Source organism: Bombina bombina, chromosome 1 (assembly GCF_027579735.1).
Source record: "Bombina bombina isolate aBomBom1 chromosome 1, aBomBom1.pri, whole genome shotgun sequence".
Classification (NCBI taxonomy): domain Eukaryota; kingdom Metazoa; phylum Chordata; class Amphibia; order Anura; family Bombinatoridae; genus Bombina; species Bombina bombina.
The window spans coordinates 914,744,941-914,768,575 of NC_069499.1; the positions used below are offsets into that span (position 1 = coordinate 914,744,941).

Genomic DNA, 23,635 nt, shown 5'->3' on the forward strand with positions numbered 1-23,635 from the left:
AAATGTGAATTTAAAAGTGTCTTAGAATTACCTGCTCTTTGAATCATGCAAGTTTCATTTAGATTTTTCTATCCCTTTTGATAATTTGTCTTTAAATCCAGGTATATATTAGATTTCACTGAAAAGTTGTTGCTATGAATATGTTTTTATAGGAGATCACGATAATATCTTGTCCACTTCTCCCTTCTCAATAAGTTTAGAAGAACTCACTGCATCGCTGTGAAGGGAAGTGGTATAAGTTCAGAGATCTTTATATTGTTTCTCTGCTACCGTATGAAGGCAGATGCTGGAAGTTCACAAACTTGCAACCGAGACTGCTTGGGCTTCCAGCATGTCTTATGCGGAACTTATTTTATGCAGTGAAGATTAATACTGACACTCATGTCAGATAAAGTGTACAATTCAAAAACCAAAGCTTTTCAATTTAATTTGTTCTCTTGGTATCTTTTGTTAAAGAACATACTTTGGCTCAGGGTCGTTTGCACATGTCAGGAGAAGTATATGGCATCAGTTTTGCAACAATGTTCTACACTTTTAAACCCTATATATTAATTTTGTTTGCAGAATCTATAACATTGTTAAAAGCATTGTTGCAAAATTGCTGCCATATAATGCTGCAGACTCGTGCACACTCCAGAGCCTACCTAGGTATGCTTTTCCACAAAGAATACCAGGAAAATGAAGTGCATTTGATAATAGAATTACATAGGAAAGTTTGCTAAAATTGCAGTTTCTTTCTGACTCATGACATAAAAAAATTGTTTTGTGTCTCCTTTAAAGTAATTTGAAACAAACATTAAGTGAATATCTGCGCAAAGCTGGCATGCTGGCACGCCCACAGACATAAGAAGAAAACAGTTTATTTTTGAGCACAGGAACTTCATTTAAAAACAAAATCTGTAATATATATATATATATATATATATATATATATATATATATATATATATATTAAAATGCCAATTTCCTTCCTAAGATAGGGAGAGTCCACGACTTCATCCTTTACTGTTGGGAAATACAACACCTGGCCACCAGGAGGAGGCAAAGGCTTAAAAATCCAACTTCCTCATTACCCCAGTCATTCTTTACCTTTTGTCTAGTTAGGAGGTGGCAGAGAAGTGTCATATGATTCGGACAGTCCTGGAAAAGGGTATCTGCCCTTCAAGATAGGACTGGAGTTTTAAGTAGTTATGTCAACCTCTCAGTGAGACTATTGATGAAAGTTAGAGTCTGGAGATACAGGGAAAGTTTTTCTGTGAAACCATTTAGACTATTGCGAACAGCTCCTAAGCAATCAGTGTTGACGAGTTTCACTGCCTGCCTGCTTTCTCTCACTCAAGTCCATGTCAGGAGTGCTGCTATAAGACTGTCACACTTCCACAGCATGGATCCTGGAGGTAAGATTGTTTCAATTGTTACACATAAATCGCTATAACAGGGTCACAGTGTGGCTCCTTTATACCTTGATAGGATCCAAGGTTAATATCCTCCGAGGGGGGTTTATTGAACAGTTGGGGTTAATTAATCAGTGTATTATTTACATGCTCCTTTGTGTGATTTTTTTTCCTGGGCTGATAGACTGTGTTTTTGGCTGGAACAAACAGGTTTCACTTTCAAGTTTCACTTTCATTTTTGAAAGTGTTGCACAGCTCCTATACTTGCTGTACTTGTAATAACATCTATGTTCATTTCCTCCATTCTGGCTGAGACTTGAACCTGAGGAGAGTGTTTCCTATGTTAACTGTCTGGGTTTAGGAGTTGGAGGACTCTGACATGTTAGAAGGTACTCCTTCTGTACTAAATCCTACCTGTTTATATTGTGAGGAGGCCATGGTTTTCCCGCCCACTCAGTTATGTTTCACATGCCTTAACACGGTTAAAAAGTCTAAGAAGCTGAGAGGATAATGGCTCATTCCAGTAGAGCAGTGGCTTCCTCTTGGGCCTTTAAGAACAAGGCCTCTATAGGTCAGATTTGTAAGGCGACTACCTGGTGGTCCTTACATTCTTTTACAACATTTTACAAGTTTGATGTTTTTGCTTTGGCTGAAGCAGCTTTCAGGAGAAACGTTTTGCAGGCTGGCCTCAGAATAGGGTCTGCCTCTTCCTTTTTGTTCCCTCCCGTTATTCATTCAGTGTCCTCTGGAGCTTGGGTATAGTTTTCCCAACAGTAAGGAATGAATCCGTGGACTCTCCCTATCTTAGGAAGGAAAAAATAATTTTATGCTTACCAGATAAATTCCTTTCCTTCCGGATAGGGAGAGTCCATGGCCCCCGCCAGTTTTTTCTTGTCCATGGGCAGTCCAATATTAATTATTTTATTCTTCTGGCACCATTTATACCCTAATGTTTCTCCTACTTTTCCTTGTTCCCTCGGCAGAATGACTGTGGTAATGAGGAAGTTGAAGGGATATGTAAGCCTTTGGCTGGGGAAAGGAATTTATCTGGTAAGCATAAATTATGTTTTTTAGAGGCTGCCAGGTTGCAATGTGAGCTAGAATTTAGAGTCTGGTACCCAATCTATTGCTTAATCTGTGTCCCATGACTCTGCATTGTGCACAGGGAATTTATAGCAAAAGTTATTACAGTTTTAAAGCACATATCCTGTAAGCATTTTTGCTAATGGAATTATATTGCAAACATGCTTGTAATTTAAAATTGAAATGCACCTGTGCACATTTTAATTTTGACCTTTCTGTCCTGTTGAAAGGACAGTAAACAGCTTGTAATTACAAGACATTTTTGTTGTGTTGCTATAGGATAACAGCCAAGTCTAAACCTTTTTAAAACAAATTATCATCCTTTCTTTTACAAGATATACCGAGTCCACGGGTTTCATCCTTACTTGTGGGATATAATCCTCCTGTTAACAGGAAGTGGCAAAGAGCACCACAGCAGAGCTGCTCTATAGCTCCTCCCTTAACTCCTCCCCCCAGTCATTCTCTTTGCCTATGCTAGCAATAAGAAGGGTAAAGTTTATGTGGTGATAAAATGATAGTTTTAGTTTTCTTCAATCAAGATTTTTTTATTTTAAATGGTACCGGAGAGTACTGTTTTTCCTCAGGCAGGACATAGAAGAAGAATTCTGCCTTGAGTCTGATGATCTTAGCAGTTGTAACTAAGATCCATGTTGGTTCCCACAAGATTTGCTGAGAAAGTACAGGAGAAATCTTCAGTATGAGGGAACGTTTCTGGCTGCAAGCAGTATTAAGGTATGTGCAGTCATTTACATTCTGAGGAGACCTGGTATATCAGAATTTGGCTGACATATTCCCCATGCTGGGAAAGGGTGAGCAGTAATCCTTGTTAGGGTGGTACTGTAGCAACCTGTGTATAATTATCCCTACTAGAGAGAAACATGGGATACTTAAGGGCTATGTGGTTTTAGACACTGGGGCAGCCTAGGAAATGCTTCATGTTAACGAATATGGGGCTTATCAAGGCTGACTTTATTTTTATCTGAGGGGTTCACATGGTATGTATATTTCACATTTATTTCTTGGCCGGTTGTTTAAACCGCTTCCCATGTGGTTTCTTACGTTTTTCGGCTCATCAGGCATGATGGGCGGGGCCTAATTTTCACGCCTCAGTGCGCAGTTGGATTCTGGAGAGAACAGAAGCCATTAGCTCCGGTTAGGACCAGACTGTGAGGCTGTGTTTCGGAGTGGGACCGGATCGTTTTAGCAGGTCTTTGGGGGCAGGTAGACACCACAGCAGAGCTGTGGCGAGGTGCAGAAGCAATTTAGTTGTATTTTACTGCAGAACGTTTTTACTGCCTAACTTACTCGAATTAAAGAGTTAACTCTCCTATTACTTGTGGTGCAATATCCGGTTGTACTTTAGGTTCACACATCATCAAAATTTATCATTTTGCATAATGTTTTAGCGACTTTGAAAAAACAGTGTACAATTTTTATTCTTAAAGGCGCAGTACTCGTTTTTTTGCTGAATTGTTTTTCTTATATAATAAAGATTGTGAACGACTTGTCCTGTTATTACTAGTCTGTCCAACATGTCTGACATGGGAAGTCAGTGTTCTATGTGTTTAAAAGCCATTGTGGGACCCCCTCTTCTTTGTGTCCTTATTGTACTGAAAGGGCCCTACACTGTAAAGATCATATTTTAGGTAATGAAAGTGTGCCTAAGGATGATTCTCAGTCTGAAGAGAATCAGGATATGCCATCCAATTCTCCCCAAGTGTCACAACCTTTTACGCCCCCACACAAGCGACGCCAAATACCTCTAGTGCGTCTACTTCTTTTACTTTGCAAGATATGGCTGCAGTTATGTCTACTACCCTTACAGAGGTATTATCTAAACTGCCAGGTTTGCAGGGTAAATGCAGTAGGTCGGGTATTAATGTAAATACTGAACCCTCTGATGCCTTAGTGGCTATTTCCGATGCACCCTCACAATGCTCTGATTTGGGGGTTAGGGATTTTATGTCTGAGGGAGAACTTTCAGAATCAGGAAATGTGTTATCTCAGACAGATTCGGACATCACGTCCTTTAAATTTAAACTTGAACACCTCCGCCTATTGCTCAGGGAGGTTTTGGCAACTCTGGATGATTGTGATCCTATCACAATTCCCCCAGAAAAATTGTGTAAAATGGACAAATATCTAGAAGTTACCTACTTACACAGATGTTTTTCCGGTTCCTAAAAGAATTTTGGAAATTGTTAAGAGGGAATGGGATAGACCAGGTATACCGTTTTCTCCCCCTCCTAACTTTAAGAAGATGTTTCCTATATCTGACACCATACGGGACTCCTGGCAATTGGTCCCTAAGGTAGAGGGAGCTATATCTACTCTAGCCAAGCGTACAACTATACCCATTGAGGACAGTTGTGCTTTTAAAGACCCTATGGATAAAAAATTAGAGGGTTTTCTAAAGAAGATATTTGTTCACCAGGGTTTTCTTTTACAGACTACAGCCTGCATTGTTCCAGTAACTACTGCAGCAGCTTTTTGGTTTGACGCCCTGGAAGAGTCTCTGAAGGTGGAGACACCTTTAGAGGACATTTTAGACAGAATACAGGCTCTTAAATTAGCCAATTCTTTTATTACTGATGCTGCTTTTCAAATTGCTAAATTAGCGACGAAAAACACAGGCTTTGCCATCCTGGCTCGCAGAGCGTTATGGCTAAAATCGTGGTCTGCTGATGTTTCATCCAAGTCTAAGCTTTTAGCTATTCCTTTCAAAGGTAAGACCCTATTCGGGCCTGAGCTGAAGGAAATAATCTCTGACATTACTGGAGGTAAGGGTCATGCCCTACCTCAGGACAAGTCTCTCAAGATGAGGGGTAAACAGAATAATTTTCGTTCCTTTCGAAATTTTAAAGGTGTACCCTCTGCTTCCTCTTCCTCCACTAAGCAGGAAGGGAACTTGGCTCAATCCAAGTCGGTCTGGAGACCTAACCAGGCCTGGAATAAAGGTAAACAAACCAAGAAGCCTGCTGCTGCTACCAAGACAGCATGAAGGGGCAGCCCCCGATCCGGTGACCGGATCTAGTAGGGGGCAGACTCTCTTTCTCTTGTTAAGTGTATCCAGTCCACGGATCATCTATTACTTGTGGGATATTCTCCTTCCCAACAGGAAGTTGCAAGAGGATCACCCACAGCAGAGCTGCTATATAGCTCCTCCCCTCACTGCCATATCCAGTCATTCTCTTGCAACTCTCAACTAAGATGGAGGTCGTAAGAGGACTGTGGTGTTTTATACTTGGTTTATTTCTTCAATCAAAAGTTTGTTATTTTTAAATGGTACCGGAGTGTACTGTTTATCTCAGGCAGTATTTAGAAGAAGAATCTGCCTGCGTTTTCTATGATCTTAGTAGAAGTAACTAAGATCCTTTGCTGTTCTCACATATTCTGAGGAGTGAGGTAACTTCAGAGGGGGAATAGCGTGCAGGTTTTCCTTTAATAAGGTATGTGCAGTTAAAATATTTTTCTAGGAAAGGAATTTGCTAGAAAATGCTTCTGATACCGAAGTAATGTAAGTAAAGCCTTAAATGCAGTGATAGCGACTGGTATCAGGCTTATTAATAGAGATACATACTCTTATAAAAGTGTATTTTAAAACGTTTGCTGGCATGTTTAATCGTTTTTTACATATGTTTGGTGATAAAACTTATTGGGGCCTAGTTTTTTCCACATGGCTGGCTTGAATTTTGCCTAGAAACAGTTCCCTGAGGCTTCCCACTGTTGTAATATGAGTGGGAGGGGCCTATTTTGGTGTTTTTTTGCACAGCAAAAATTACAGACACAGACATCCAGCTTCTTCCTGCATGATCCAGGACTTCTCTGAAGGGCTCAAAAGGCTTCAAAAGTCGTATTGAGGGAGGTAAAAAGCCACAGTAGAGCTGTGGCAGTTGTGACTGTTTAAAAAAAAGTTTTTGTTATTTGTTATTCCGTTTTTGGTATTAAGGGGTTAATCATCCATTTGCAAGTGTATTACATACACTGTAAAAATTTCGTTAGTGTAACTGCATTTTTTCACTGTTATTTCAAAATTTGGGAAAATTTGTGTTTCTTAAAGGCGCAGTAACGTTTTTTTTATATTGCTTGTAAACTTGTTTTAAAGTGTTTTCCAAGCTTGCTAGTCTCATTGCTAGTCTGTTTAAACATGTCTGACACAGAGGAACCTACTTGTTCATTATGTTTGAAAGCCATGGTGGAGCCCCATAGGAGAATGTGTACTAAATGTATTGATTTCACCTTAAACAGTAAAGATCAGTCTTTATCTATAAAAGAATTATCACCAGAGGGTTCTGTCGAGGGGGAAGTTATGCCGACTAACTCTCCCCACGTGTCAGACCCTTCGCCTCCCGCTCAGGGGACGCACGCTAATATGGCGCCAATTCCATCAGGGACGCCCATAGCGATTACCTTGCAGGACATGGCTGCAATCATGAATAATACCCTGTCAGAGGTATTATCTAGATTGCCTGAATTAAGAGGCAAGCGCGATAGCTCTGGGGTTAGGAGAGATACAGAGCGCGCAAATGCTGTTAGAGCCATGTCTGATACTGCGTCACAGTATACAGAACATGAGGACGGAGAGCTTCAGTCTGTGGGTGACATCTCTGACTCGGGGAAACCTGATTCAGAGATTTCTAATTTTAAATTTAAGCTTGAGAACCTCCGTGTATTGCGCTGCTCTGAATGACTGTAACACAGTTGCAATTCCAGAGAAATTGTGTAGGCTGGATAGATACTATGTGGTGCCGGTGTGTACTGACGTTTTTCCTATACCTAAAAGGCTTACAGAAATTATTAACAAGGAGTGGGATAGACCCGGTGTGCCCTTTTCCCCACCTCCTATATTTAGAAAAATGTTTCCAATAGACGCCACTACACGGGACTTATGGCAGACGGTCCCTAAGGTGGAGGGAGCAGTTTCTACTTTAGCAAAGCGTACCACTATCCCGGTTGAGGACAGTTGTGCTTTTTCAGATCCAATGGATAAGAAATTGGAGGGTTACCTTAAGAAAATGTTTATTCAACAAGGTTTTATTTTACAGCCCCTTGCATGCATTGCGCCTGTCACTGCTGTGGCGGCATTCTGGTTTGAGGCCCTGGAAGAGGCCATCCAGACAGCTCCATTGAATGAAATTATTGACAAGCTTAGAACGCTTAAGCTAGCTAACTCATTTGTTTCTGATGCCATTGTTCATTTGACTAAACTAACGGCTAAGAATTCCGGATTCGCCATCCAGGCGCGTAGGGTGCTATGGCTTAAATCCTGGTCAGCTGACGTGACTTCAAAGTCTAAATTACTCAACATTCCTTTCAAGGGGCAGACCTTATTCGGGCCTGGATTGAAGGAAATTATTGCTGACATTACTGGAGGCAAGGGTCATACCCTTCCTCAGGACAGGGCCAAATTAAAGGCCAAACAGTCTAATTTTCGTGCCTTTCGAAATTTCAAGGCAGGAGCAGCATCAACTTCCTCCGCTTCAAAACAAGAGGGAACTGTTGCTCATTCCAGACAGGCCTGGAAACCTAACCAGTCCTGGAACAAGGGCAAGCAGGCCAGAAAGCCTGCTGCTGCCCCCAAGACAGCATGAAGGAACGGCCCCCTATACGGAAACGGATCTAGTGGGGGACAGACTTTCTCTCTTCGCCCAGGCGTGGGCAAGAGATGTTCAGGATCCCTTGGCGTTGGAGATCATATCTCAGCGATATCTTCTGGACTTCAAAGCTTCTCCTCCACAAGGGAGACTTCATCTTTCAAGGTTATCAGCAAACCAGATAAAGAAAGAGGCATTCCTAAGCTGTGTGCAAGACCTCCTAGTAATGGGAGTGATCCATCCAGTTCCGCGGACGGAACAAGGACAGGGATTTTATTCAAATCTGTTTGTGGTTCCCAAGAAAGAGGGAACCTTTAGACCAATCTTGGATCTAAAGATCTTAAACAAATTCCTCAGAGTTCCATCATTCAAAATGGAAACTATTCGGACCATCCTACCCATGATCCAAGAGGGTCAGTACATGACCACAGTGGACTTAAAGGATGCCTACCTTCACATACTGATTCACAAAGATCATCATCGGTTCCTAAGGTTTGCCTTTCTAGACAGGCATTACCAATTTGTAGCTCTTCCCTTCGGGTTGGCCACTGCCCCGAGAATTTTTACAAAGGTTCTGGGCTCACTTCTGGCGGTTCTAAGACCGCGAGGCATAGCGGTGGCTCTGTATCTAGACGACATCCTGATACAGGCGTCAAGCTTTCAAATTGCCAAGTCTCATATAGAGATAGTTCTGGCATTTCTGAGGTTGCATGGGTGGAAAGTGAACGTGGAAAAGAGTTCTCTATCACCACTCACAAGATTCTCCTTCCTAGGGACTCTTATAGATTCTGTAGAGATGAAAATTTACCTGACGGAGTCCAGGTTATCAAAACTTCTAAATGCTTGCCGTGTCCTTCATTCCATTCCACGCCCGTCAGTGGCTCAGTGCATGGACATAATCGGCTTAATGGTAGCGGCAATGGACATAGTGCCATTTGCGCGCCTGCATCTCAGACCGCTGCAATTATGCATGCTAAGTCAGTGGAATGGGGATTACTCAGATTTGTCCCCTCTACTAAATCTGGATCAAGAGACCAGAGATTCTCTTCTCTGGTTGTCTTTCTCGGGTCCATCTGTCCAAGGGTATGACCTTTCGCAGGCCAGATTGGACGATTGTAACAACAGATGCCAGCCTTCTAGGTTGGGGCGCAGTCTGGAACTCCCTGAAGGCTCAGGGATCGTGGACTCAGGAGGAGAAACTCCTCCCAATAAATATTTTGGAGTTAAGAGCAATATTCAATGCTCTTCTAGCTTGGCCTCAGTTAGCAACACTGAGGTTCATCAGATTTCAGTCTGACAACATCACGACTGTGGCTTACATCAACCATCAAGGGGGAACCAGGAGTTCCCTAGCGATGTTAGAAGTCTCAAAGATAATTCGCTGGGCAGAGTCTCACTCTTGCCACCTGTCAGCGATCCACATCCCAGGCGTAGAGAACTGGGAGGCGGATTTTCTAAGTCGTCAGACTTTTCATCTGGGGGAGTGGGAACTCCATCCGGAGGTGTTTGCTCAACTGGTCCATCGTTGGGGCAAACCAGAACTGGATCTCATGGCGTCTTGCCAGAACGCCAAGCTTCCTTGTTACGGATCCAGGTCCAGGGACCCGGGAGCAACGCTGATAGATACTCTAGCAGCTCCTTGGTTCTTCAACCTGGCCTATGTGTTTCCACCGTTTCCTCTGCTCCCTCGACTGATTGCCAAAATCAAACAGGAGAGAGCATCTGTGATTCTGATAGCACCTGCGTGGCCACGCAGGACCTGGTGTGCAGACCTAGTGGACATGTCATCTCTTCCACCATGGACTCTGCCTCTGAGGCAGGACCTTCTAATACAAGGTCCTTTCAATCATCCAAATCTACTTTCTCTGAGACTGACTGCATGGAGATTGAACGCTTGATTCTATCAAGGCGTGGCTTCTCCGAGTCAGTCATTGATACCTTAATACAGGCTCGGAAGCCTGTCACCAGGAAAATCTACCATAAGATATGGCGTAAATATCTTTATTGGTGTGAATCCAAGAGTTACTCATGGAGTAAGGTTAGGATTCCTAGGATATTGTCCTTTCTCCAAGAGGGTTTGGACAAAGGCTTATCAGCTAGTTCTTTAAAAGGACAGATCTCTGCTCTGTCTATTCTTTTGCACAAGCATCTGGCAGAAGTTCCAGACGTCCAGGCATTTTGTCAGGCTTTGGTTAGGATTAAGCCTGTGTTTAAAACTGTTGCTCCCCCGTGGAGCTTAAACTTGGTTCTTAAAGTTCTTCAGGGAGTTCCGTTTGAACCCCTTCATTCCATTGATATTAAACTTTTATCTTGGAAAGTTCTGTTTTTGATGGCTATTTCCTCGTCTCGAAGAGTCTCTGAGTTATCTGCCTTACATTGTGATTCTCCTTATCTGATTTTTCATTCAGACAAGGTAGTTCTGCGTACCAAACCTGGGTTTTTACCTAAGGTGGTTTCTAACAGGAATATCAATCAAGAGATTGTTGTTCCATCATTGTGTCCTAATCCTTCTTCAAAGAAGGAACGTCTTTTGCATAATCTGGACGTAGTTTTACTTACAGGCTACTAAAGATTTTCGTCAAACATCTGCCCTGTTTGTCGTTTACTCTGGACAGAGGAGAGGTCAAAAAGCTTCGACAACCTCTCTCTCCTTTTGGCTTCGGAGCATAATATGCTTAGCCTATGAGACTGCTGGACAGCAGCCCCCTGAAAGGATTACAGCTCATTCTACTAGAGCTGTGGCTTCCACCTGGGCCTTTAAAAATGAGGCCTCTGTTGAACAGATTTGCAAGGCTGCGACTTGGTCTTCGCTTCACACCTTTTCAAAATTTTACAAATTTGACACTTTTGCTTCTTCGGAGGATGTTTTTGGGAGAAAGGTTCTACAGGCAGTGGTTCCTTCTGTTTAAGTTCCTGCCTTGTCCCTCCCATCATCCGTGTACTTTAGCTTTGGTATTGGTATCCCACAAGTAATGGATGATCCGTGGACTGGATACACTTAACAAGAGAAAACATAATTTGTGCTTACCTGATAAATTTATTTCTCTTGTAGTGTATCCAGTCCACGGCCCGCCCTGTCCTTTTAAGGCAGGTTTAAATTTTAATTAAACTACAGTCACCACTGCACCCTATGGTTTCTCCTTTCTCGTCTTGTTTCGGTCGAATGACTGGATATGGCAGTGAGGGGAGGAGCTATATAGCAGCTCTGCTGTGGGTGATCCTCTTGCAACTTCCTGTTGGGAAGGAGAATATCCCACAAGTAATGGATGATCCGTGGACTGGATACACTACAAGAGAAATAAATTTATCAGGTAAGCATAAATTATGTTTTCTTTGCTCAGGCTTGGGCAAGGGATGTACAGGATCCCTGGGCATTGGAAATTGTGACCCAGGGGTACCAACTGGAATTCAAAGATTTTCCCCCAAGGGGAAGATTTAATCTTTCACGTTTGTCTGTAGACCAGACAAAAAGAGAGTCGTTCTTACGCTGTGTAAAAGACCTCTACACAATGGGGGTAATTTGCCCAGTTCCAGAGCTGGAACAGGGTCAAGGGTTCTACTCAAACCTATTTGTGGTTCCCAAAAAAGAGGGAACCTTCAGACCAATTTTAGATCTCAAATATCTAAACAAATTTCTCAGAGTCCCATCATTCAAGATGTAGACCATTCGTACAATTTTGCCAATGATCCAGGAGGGTCAATATATGACCACTGTGGACCTGAAGGATGTGTATCTTCACATTCCTATCCACAAGGATCATCATCAATACCTAAGATTTGCCTTTCAGGACAAACATTATCAGTTTGTGGCTCTTCCCTTCGGGTTGGCCAAGGATCTTCACAAAGGTTCTAGGGTCCCTTCTAGCGGTTCCCAGGTCGTGAGGTATAGCAGTGGCGCCCTATCTGGACGATATCTTGATCCAGGCGTCAACTTATCTGGCCAAATCTCATTTCTAAGAACTCACGGTTGGAAAGGGAATGTAGAAAAGAGTTCACTAGTTCCACAAACAAGAGTTCCATTCCTGGGAACTCTGATAGACTCGGTAAACATGAACATATTTCTGACGGAGGTCAGAAAATCAAAGATTCTAAATACTTGCCGAGCTCTGCAGTCCATTCATCGGCCATCAGTGGCTCAGTGTATGGAAGTCATCGGACTAATGGTAGCAGCAATGGATATCATCCCGTTTGCTCGCTTTCATCTCAGACCGCTACAACTGTGCATGCTCAGTCAGTGGAATGGGGATTATGCGAATTTATCTCCTTCGATAAATCTGGACAAGGAGACCAGAGACTCTTCGGTGGTGGTTGTCACAGGACCATCTGTCCCAGGGGATGTGCTTCCGCAGGCCATCTTGGGTAATAGTTATGACGGACGCCAGCCTCCTTGGCTGGGGTGCAGTCTGGAATTACCTGAAGGCTCAGGGTGTGTGGACTCAGGTGGAGTCTCAACTGCCAATCAATATTTTGGAACTGAGAGCGATATTCAACACCCTTCAGGCGTGGCCTCAGTTGGCTTCAGCCAAATTCATAAGATTCCAGTCGGACAATATCACAACTGTGGCATATATCAATCAGGGGGGAACAAGGAGTTATCTAGCGATGATAGAAGTATCAAAGATAATCCGATGGGCGGAGACACACTCTTGCCATCTATCTGTGATCTATATCCCAGGAGTGGAGAACTGGGAAGCGGATTTTCTAAGTCGTCAGACTTTTCATCCGGGGGAGTGTGAACTCCAATCGGAGGTGTTTGCAACTTTGATTCATCAATGGGGCACGCCGGAATTGGATCTGATGGCATCTCGACAGAATGCCATACTTCCACGTTACGGATCCAGGTCAAGGGATCCCCAGGCTGTACTAATAGATGCTCTAGCAGTACCTTGGTCGTTCAACATGGCTTATGTGTTTCCACCTTTTCCTCTCCTACCTCGTGTGATTGCAAGAATCAAACAGGAGAGGGCTTCAGTAATCCTAATAGCACCTGCGTAGCCATGCAGGACATGGTATGCAGATCTAGTGGACATGTCGTCTCTGCCACCGTGGAAACTGCCATTGAGACAGGACCTTCTCATTCAAGTTCCATTACAACATCCAAATCTAACTTCTCTGCAGCTGACTGCTTGGAGATTGAACGCTTGATTTTATGTAAGCGAGATTTCTCTGAGTCGGTTATTGATACTCTGATTCAGGCTAGCGAGCCGGTCACTAGAAAAATTTATCATAAGATATGGCGTAAATATCTTTATTGGTGTGAATCCAAGGGATACTCATGGAGTAAGGTTAGGATTCCTAGGATTCTGTCTTTTCTTCAAGAAGGATTGGAGAAGGGATTATCAGCTAGTTCCTTAAAGGGACAAATTTCTGCTTTGTCAATTTTACTTCACAAGCGTCTGGCAGATGCCCCAGACGTTCAGGCATTTTGTCAGGCTTTAATCAGGATCAAGCCTGTGTTTAAACCTATTACTCCGCCATGGAGTTTGAATTTAGTTCTTAATGTTCTTCAAGGGGTTCCGTTTGAACCCATGCATTCCATAGATATTAAGATGTTATCTTGGAAAGTTTTGTTTTTAGTTGCTATCTCTTCTGCTAGAAGAGTTTTCGAGCTTTCTGCGTTACAATGTGATTCCCCTTATCTTATATTCCATTCTGATAAGGAGGTTTTGCATACTAAACCTGGATTCCTTTCTAAGGTTGTTTCAAATAAGAATATTAATCAGGAAATTGTGGTTCCTTCCTTGTGTCCTAATCCTTCCTCTAAGAAGGAACCTCTGTTACATAACTTGGACGTGGTTCGTTCTTTAAAATTTTATTTACAAGCGACCAAGGATTTCCATCAAACATCTTCTCTGTTTGTTGTTTATTCTGGAAAACGTAGGGGTCAAAAAGCTACGGCTACCTCTCTCTCTTTTTGGCTGAAAAGCATCATCCACCTGGCATACGAGACTGCTGGACAGCAGCCTCCTGAAAAAATTACGGCTCATTCCACTAGAACTGTGGCTTCCACATGGGCCTTTACAAACGATGCTTCTGTTGAACAGATTTGTAAGGCTGCGACTTGGTCCTCCCTTTGATACTTTTGCTTCTTCTGAGGCTCTTTTTGGGAGAAAGGTGCTTCAAGCAGTGGTACCTTCCGTTTAGGTTCCTGTCTTATCCCTCTGTTTCATCCGTGTCCTAAAGCTTTGGTATTGGTATCCCACAAGTAAGGATGAAACCCGTGGACTCGGTATATCTTGTAAAAGAAAAGGAAATGTATGCTTACCTGATAAATTGATTTCTTTTACGATATACTGAGTCCACGGCCCACCCTGTCATTTTAGGACAGGATTTATTTTTTTCTAAACTTCAATCACCTCTGCACCTTTTTAGTTTTTCCCTTTCTCTTCCTATACCTTCGGTCAAATGACTGGGGGGAGGAGTTAAGGGAGGAGCTATATAGCAGCTGTGCTGTGGTGCTCTTTGCCACTTCCTGTTAACAGGAGGATTATATCCCACAAGTAAGGATGAAACCTGTGGACTCAGTATATCATAAAAGAAATCAATTTATCAGGTAAGCATAAATTTCCTTTTTTACTGCAATTGTTTTTCAGTAGCCAAACTTCTCCCACTATTTGCTTTATTTGTTAATCTAAGCTTTAGTCCACAGACCACAAGACTAGTCACGGTCTTAAAGTTAGTATAAAGTACATTGATTTACAGCTGTTATCTGATAAAACCAGTTAGGGACATATATGTAGCAGGGTTGGCCTTGAGAGGTCAGCAGGGTGCACTTCAAGTTCTAAGAATTAGTAATTGATCAATTTTCAGAGTTACATTAGATGAAAAGGGGCAAAATAAATAAAATCTATTACAAATATGTTTTATTATACATAGCTAGATATTTTATATAAAAATCTCATGGTGTTTACTGTCCCTTTTAATGACTTGTTATATCAGTTTCAAAGTATTACATGTATGTTTCTATATGTTTCTATTTATTTATGAAATGGCTGTTTTTGCTCTTTAAAACCATCAACCTATTAAATTGGGCTGAGGTTGCATGGCGAGCAGATATGATCACTCTATATAAACACAATAGGCTCCTTATCTCTGTCTGAGAAGACAATTGAATATGATAATTTTAGTACCTATGTCTTCAATACCCCACTGGGAGGGTAATTTATTCTGCTGGATGTCATTTACATAGCTGTTCTGTACCCATTACAGAAGTATTCACATTTTCAGTATAGTCTGCAGTTTCAACAGGCAAAAGCAGCAGTTTTAAATAACAAAGGGAAGCAAGATGTACAGTACACTACCGCCCCTTTAACTTAATTTTAGATCCAGTGTTATTTTCAATAAGGGGTTGACACATATGTTTGAAATGTATGATCCAATCAGCATATTATGCGGTTAGCCACAAATTTTCTAGGGGGTAGATACATTTTATACAGAAACAGAAAATAAAACATTTAGGAGCTATATTTTCCTATATTAAAAAGATTGCCCAAATAGCAGTTGTGCATTTAACAAGTTAAATAATGATCGGTTATGTTAATAGTTTTTAGAGATGATTATAGAAACCTTCAGGGGAAGCATTTTTTTTTACAAGTATATTAATACAATGACAAGGGGAATTTGTTTTTTAGTTCCTTTTGAAGATTTTTTTTTTTTTCTTCATGATTCAGATAAAGCATACAGTTTTAACAAGTGTCCCAAATGAATTCTATTATCAAATGTACGTCTTTCTCATGATATTATTTGTCGAATACCTAGGTAGGCAGTGTGTCTGGAGCACTGTATGCTTTTAATAATATAAGTACAGTGAAAAGTTTTTTTGTTTTGTTTTTAATTGTAAACTCTATATGAATTATTTTTTTCTGATGAACCAAAGCAGCAGGTATTTATTTCATTAAATTCAAACATATGATTCCCAAATTCTTAAATGAAGTATTTATATCATTCCAACTAATTACAGTGGAATTTACACAGATTTATTACAATACAATATAAAGGCTACTTTTGCCACAAATCATGAAGTCTTAGAACAATACAAGCTTTAGTAATACATTTTTTTATATATATTTATATAGTTTTTTATATAAATCATGAAAGAAAAAATTAGCTTTTTATATCCCTGCAAAGTATTCCTTTACAAAAGGGAAATCAGTGGAATATCCTTCCTGAATCAATGCTGAATACTTCCAACATGATTAAAGCTTTTAATTTTGTATATCTTATTCTTCCTTCAGGCTTTAATGTATGAAGATCCTTTCCGATGGGGGTTAACATTACAGACCTACGTACAGCTCACTATGCTGGATATACATACCAAACCTACAGTAGGTTAAGTATTATAGATACTATATAAAAAAGCAGGGTACTTTATGTTTTATATTACATTTTTTTTTTATCTTAATAAGAATATTGTTTTCTTTCATACAAGTGGTGATTCCATGATCCATTACTCCTGGGAATTACCTTTCCTGACCACTAGAAGGAGATTCACAAACTTCAAGAGCTCTATAAAACCCCTCCCACCTTACCAGCGACTAGTCTGATCTTGGCCTCCGCTGGAGAAAGGTGAAGAATGAAGATGTACATATGATTCTTCAGTGAGAGGGGCTTTCAGTCTATATTGAGGCCTTCCCCCTCAGTACAGTGTTTTGTCAGAGGGATGTATATTGGGGTATGGTTAGTGGCTCTATTTTTCCTCATGTAAAATTTTGTCACAGACCTTTCATAGTGGTCACAGGGACTTGTCTTTTGCCTCATCCTATGGATCTACAATATACTCCTATTCCATAAACTCTGCTGATGTTACAGTACTGTTTTGGCTTTCTATTGGTTGTTTACTAGTAGATGAGTGTCGGTAAGTATTATATATATATATATATATGTGTGTGTGTAAACACCTTAATTGGGAAATTATAAATTTATAAATATATTTGACCTTGGGGCAGAATTTTTATATTATTATTATTCCCCTTTTAAAAAAAAACAGATTTTTTTGCACGCAGAGTTTTTTTTTTTTGCTGTACCACGGCCTTCAGGTCTGGATAGGTCACATGCGCATGTCGGGATTTTGTTCAGATGTTGAACCTCATTGATTCTCCCTTTTTTTTATTTTTATTTTATTTAAAGTTTAACGTATTCGTTATGTTTTAAAAGAGATTTTGCTTACTTTAGGGGTTTTAAAAACTCTAAGGGTTCTGAGGATAAGCCTTATAATTGCTTAGATTCAGTCTTTAAAATTGTTGCTAAAACCCCTGAGGTTTTTCCTTTTCCAGATGCTGTCTCTAAGAAAGTTTCTATGGAAATTGTCTAAGACAGGTAATTCTTTAAATCCTTCTGCAAATAAGTTATGTCCCTAATGTAGATGGGGCCATTTCCACTCTGGCTAAGCGTACTACTATCGCTTTGGAATGCAGAACGTCTTTTAAGGACCCTTTAGATTGGAAGTTAGAATCCTTTCATAAAAGGGCCTGTCTGCATGCAGGATATTTGTAAACACAGTAGATTTGCATAATCAACAAATGCAAGTTAACAAGACAATGCAAATAAGTAGATTTTTTCTCTCTCACAATTTTAAAAGTTATGTCAATTTCTACTGCCCCTGTACCATGTGACAGCCATCAGTCAATCACAAATGCATACACGTACTATGTGACAGCCATTCGCCAATCACAAATGCATATACGCTTATTCTGTGAATTCATGCACATGCTCAGTAGGAGCTGGTGACTCAAAAAGTTTAAATATAAAAAGACACTGCACATTTTTTTTAATGGAAGTAAATTGGAAAGTTGTTTAAAATTGCGTGCTTTATCTGAATAATGAAAGTTTCATTTTATATCATATCTCTATTGCTGATGTAGCTGCTGCTGCTGCTTCTTCTAACTGGTTAACTAGTCTTTCAGGGCAGTTTTCTAATGATTCTGGCAGTGAAGATTTTTTTTTTTTTTTTTTTTTGTTTAATTTTTATTGAGGTAATAATTTGGCATATAAACACAAAGTTGCAGCAGTATACAATAGAAATCCTTAAATTTGCTTTTAACAGGGTACAATGTGTAAGTTGCATATTAACAATCATTATACTGGATCTCAGTTGCACTATGCATAGCAAAGAAAATAAAACATAATCGCCTGCTGCAAGAATAAGAGAAATAAACAACATTTCAAGAAAATGCCAATAAAAGTCTAGAACCTTCTTATTTATCTAAGAGGCCACTCTTGGACCTCAGGACAAGAATATTAAACAACTATAACAGAAGGTAACCCCAGAAATAAGAGGCCTCTCAAGGGCCACATACTGAAAACCTCAGATTTTATTATTATTACGCTATATATTGTAAGCTTAAAGTAATTTAGTAGTTAGTTTTTTATTTTTACAAGATGGTCATAGTGAGAATATCATTTTGCGTTGAAACTAGCCTTGCAGAGTATGTAAATATAATTGAGGTGCGGCACAAAGAAGATAGGCCGCGTAGCTAATCCTCCTACAAAAGGAGGCTTATTATGGGGGGAATGGGGGGGGGAGGTGGAGAAGTGAATATAATGAATGAAATATATGGTTTAGGAACTATGCAGCTCATTATGGGTTAAGGGAGAGCTACTAGAAAAATGCAATAATTAGCCAGTGCTAAGTAGGCAGGCTGTAGTGTTACAGGGCGACAAGGTCATATATAATCAGCTATTAATGGGTAGTAAGCTGCAGAGAGATTCTAACCTGCTGGCAAAAGCTAATTCTAAACAGGAGCAAAGAAACTATAGAGAATCATGGTAAATTAAACCTTTGTAAAAGAGTTATAAAAGTGAATTATTTCAGGAGTCACAGGTAAAGGGGATCACAAACATTAGGATTTCGATCTTTAGAGACAAAATTCCCTGTTAAAAAGGAGTACACCAGCTAGCGTTTTTGAAGGCATAAGTAAAACAACATCAACATGTCTTATATCATCTTAACTTCAAACATTCACATGTGGCTCATTAATATAGTCAGGCAAACAATGAGAAATAAGCATATTTTTTAAAATGCAGACAATGAGGGTACATTTCAATGAGTGCTTCTTGCATACAATAAACAAACTGGAGAGTAAGACTGTAAAAAACTTATAGATAATAAAAAGGCTTGAAGGAAACATCGAGTGCAAATCAACTTATGGAGGACAGTCCAGAAATAAGCAAACATGCTGTCTTTGTGGTCAGAGTCAGTCAAAAGTCCTCAGTAAGTGCAGTGATCGTGGTATAATTCAGGGCTGACCCTTAATGAAGACAAATTACTAATAAACAATATTTCTATATTACATTAAACACCACTAGTACAAGGCAGTTTGCCTATATCAGTCCATAAATATATAATTATGCGGTGCAAAAACATAGGTGTCCAAGTTATTAACAGAGTCTCTCCAAGACCAGCACACAAGCCATCCCAAAGTGCACTGGTATAGCTAAACAAAAGAATGTCACCCACTCCAACAGGGTAGAATGAGTTGCAGCAGAAGGGTCAGAAGGGATAGCGGGAAGAAACAGTTTGATGGCAAGCACCTATATCAGGAACGAGTAGTAACAAACCGTGTCTCAAGTTGTAACCGTAGGTTCTGTATTAGAATAAGGCAATTCCCAGGACTATGCTCTAAAGTAAGCCGACTATATGAGACCATATAAGATGGGTCTGGGTATAGCCGACTCCGGATCTCACATTCCTGGTCTCCTAACCAATGCCCTTAGGGTGCAAAGCTTCTATACTTGGCTGAAGAGGCCACTCAAGGGGACAATCTGGAGGGTTGCCCCTCTCGTCGGTATCTATAGTAAGATTAACAGGTGTGGGCTCACTCATTTTGTCGGCTGCAGTATCGAGCAGAAGAAGCGCTCTCCACGCGTGACAGCCAGCTGCAAACGCCATCTGCCTCTTAGCTGTAAGTGTGTTCGGGAGCGAGGCGCAGTCCGCTCCGGGGTCTGGCTCAGTTAGCATGGCAGGGCAATCTTCCGTTGCAGCCTCCGCAATCTCACCCCCCACATAAACAGCTCGGTCTTTTTGGCTGCATAGAGGAGACTCGGTGAAGATTTTTTTTAACCTTTTGAGTTTACTCAAAATCGCTAATTCCTTTATTTGTGATGCTGTATTTGACATTTATTAAGATTCATTTTAAAAAAATGTCCTTGGCAGTCCTTGTCTGCTTTATATCAATCTTCAGCGGGTATTCCAGGAGCAAACAACTGGGTAGCAGTCAGTCTCTGCATCCAGGGGAATGGTCTCTTCACCAAGATGTGTTCAATCAGATTGTGGGTCTTTTGGGGTCTTCATCTTTTTTCCATGCTCCTATTTTTTGGGTTCTTAATTCCTTTTCCTACCTTTTGTGCTTGGCTATATGTCAGACAAGTTTCTAGTAAAATGGGAGGGGTTTTATAGTGCTCTTGGGGTTCGGGGAATCTTTGCCTCCTCCTAGTGGTTAGGAAAGGTAATTCTCAGGAGTAATGGATAGTGGACTCTCACCACCATGAAAGAAATTTAATTTATCAGGTAATTATAAATGATGTTTTTAAATGTTATATATATATATATATATATAATAATTTAAAAACATTTATAATTACCGGAAAAAAATAAATGTATTTCCTGTCCACTTGTATGTATATGTGTAAATCTTTTCAGAGCCAGATTTTTTGTGTAATAGTGCAATGCACATATGGATTTTCACAGATCTTTTTGGGTTCCCTACAGTATTACACAAACAAATCCTGCCATATTCGATATTTGTTTATACAACGAATACCGAATATAAAAATCTGCATGTCAAGTAAATATATTAATCTGACACACACATAATCCAACAGTAAATCCACCCACTTCAATTCAGAAGAACTAAAATGCCCGTTTGTACTTATCATTACAAGTATATTACATAAAGGATCAATATATTTATCTCAATGGTCCCATATAAATCCTTTGTTTTGTTTAGTGTAGAGGATGAGAGGTAAAATGGCAATTCACTGGTACAGCAGCTGCAGATTACACGCTTGTTTAGTGGGGTGGGGCGCACAAAATAATTTGCATACATGCAGCCAACTATCTCTTTAAAGCAGTAACCTGTTTTTAACTTTCAAAGAAGCAATGTGATTTCATGAGTATTTACTTTGGGGGAAATTTCCCTTTAATCGCAATGACTAATTTAGATCTCTTGTTTGTGTTGCAGGTGTTTCCTGTTAAAATGATGGAAAGGTCAATTTACAGTGCAAAGTACATATTTGTAGAAAACTTGTATAAAAGGTACTGTGTGCTTTTATGTACGTTTGCTTAAAATTTAGCTTTTTTATTTATATAGTGTGTATGTGTGTATCTGTGTGTGTGTGTGTGTGTGTATATATATATATATATATATTTCTTTCATGTAATTAGCAAGAGTCCATGAGCTAGTGACGTATGGGATATACATTCCTACCAGGAGGGGCAAAGTTTCCCAAACCTTAAAATGCCTATAAATACACCCCTGACAACACCCACTATTCAGTTTTACAAACTTTGCCTCCGATGGAGGTGGTGAAGTAAGTTTGTGCTAGATTCTACGTTGATATGCGCTCCGCAGCAAGTTGGAGCCCGGTTTTCCTCTCAGCGTGCAGTGAATGTCAGAGGGATGTGAGGAGGGTATTGCCTATTTGAATGCAGTGATCTCCTTCTACGGGGTCTATTTCATAGGTTCTCTGTTATCGGTCGTAGAGATTCATCTCTTACCTCCCTTTTCAGATCGACGATATACTCTTATATATACCATTACCTCTGCTGATTCTCGTTTCAGTACTGGTTTGGCTTTCTACAAACATGTAGATGAGTGTCCTGGGGTAAGTAAATCTTATTTTTTGTGACACTCTAAGCTATGGTTGGGCACTTTGTTTATAAAGTTCTAAATATATGTATTCAAACATTTATTTGCCTTCACTCAGAATGTTCAACTTTCCTTATTTTTCAGACAGTCAGTTTCATATTTGGGATAATGCATTTGAATTAATCATTTTTTCTTACCTTCAAAAATTTGACTCTTTTTTTCCTGTGGGCTGTTAGGCTCGCGGGGGCTGAAAATGCTTCATTTTATTGCGTCATTCTTGGCGCTGACTTTTTTGGCGCAAAAATTCTTTTCCGTTTCCGGCGTCATACGTGTCGCCGGAAGTTGCGTCATTTTTTGACGTTATTTTGCGCCAAAAATGTCGGCGTTCCGGATGTGGCGTCATTTTTGGCGCCAAAAGCATTTAGGCGCCAAATAATGTGGGCGTCTTATTTGGCGCTAAAAAATAAGGGCGTCGCTTTTGTCTCCACATTATTTAAGTCTTATTTTTTCATTGCTTCTGGTTGCTAGAAGCTTGTTCTTTGGCATTTTTTTCCCATTCCTGAAACTGTCATTTAAGGAATTTGATCAATTTTGCTTTATATGTTGTTTTTTCTCTTACATATTGCAAGATGTCTCACGTTGCATCTGAGTCAGAAGATACTACAGGAAAATCGCTGTCTAGTGCTGGAGCTACCAAGCTAAGTGTATCTGCTATAACTTTTGGTATCTGTTTCTCCAGCTGTTGTTTGTATTGCATGTCATGACAAACTTATTAATGCAGATAAAATTTCCTTTAGTACTGTTACATTACCTGTTGCTGTTCCGTCAACATCTAATTTTCAGAGTGTTCCTGATAAACATAAGAGATTTTATTTTTTAAATCCATTAAGAAGGCTATGTCTGTTATTTTTCCTTCTAGTTTACATAAAAGTCTTTTAAAACTTATCTTTTTTCAGATGAATTTTTAAATGAACATCATCATTCTGATACTGATAATGGTTCTTCTGGTTCAGAGGTTTCTGTCTCAGAGGTTGATGCTGATAAATCTTTGTATTTGTTCAAGATGGAATTTATTCGTTCTTTATTTAAAGAAGTATTAATTGCATTAGAAATAGAGGATTCTGGTCCTCTTGATACTAAATCTAAACGTTTAAATAAGGTTTTTAAATCTCCTGTAGTTATTCCAGAAGTGTTTAATCTCCCTGATGCTATTTCTGAAGTAATTTCCAGGGAATGGAATAATTTGGGTAATTCTTTTACTCCTTCTAAACGTTTAAGCAATTATATCCTGTGCCATCTGACAGATTAGAGTTTTTTGGGACAAAATCCCTAAGGTTATGGGGCTGTCTCTACTCCTGCTAAATGTGCTACTATTCCTACGGCAGATAGTAATTCATTTAAGGATCCTTTAGATAGGAAAATTGAATCCTTTCTAAGAAAAGCTTACTTATGTTCAGGTAATCTTCTTAGACCTGCTATATTTTTAGCGGATGTTGCTGCAGCTTCAACTTTTTGGTTAGAAGCTTTAGCGCAACAAGTAACAGATCATAATTTTATAGCATTATTATTATTCTATAACATGCTAATAATTTTATTGGTGATACCATCTTTTGATATCATTAGAGTTGATGTCAGGTATATGTCTCTAGCTATTTTAGCTAGAAAAGCTTTATGGATTAAACTTGGAATGCTGATATGTCTTCTAAGTCAACTTTGCTTTCCTTTTCTTTCCAGGGTAATAAATTATTATTTCAACTGT

General features: G+C 39.9%; 1 protein-coding gene across 2 annotated transcripts in view; it reads left to right on the forward strand.

Moving 5' to 3' along the window:
- TK2 (thymidine kinase 2) overlaps positions 1-23,635 on the forward strand; it is a 238,139-nt gene that overhangs the window by 84,550 nt on the left and 129,954 nt on the right. For both annotated transcript variants that reach the window (XM_053716021.1, XM_053688668.1), the window contains 2 exons: positions 16,306-16,395; positions 21,250-21,323. In XM_053716021.1, the coding sequence (XP_053571996.1) occupies positions 16,306-16,395; positions 21,250-21,323 (164 nt within the window). The remainder of the gene's footprint in view (positions 1-16,305; positions 16,396-21,249; positions 21,324-23,635) is intronic.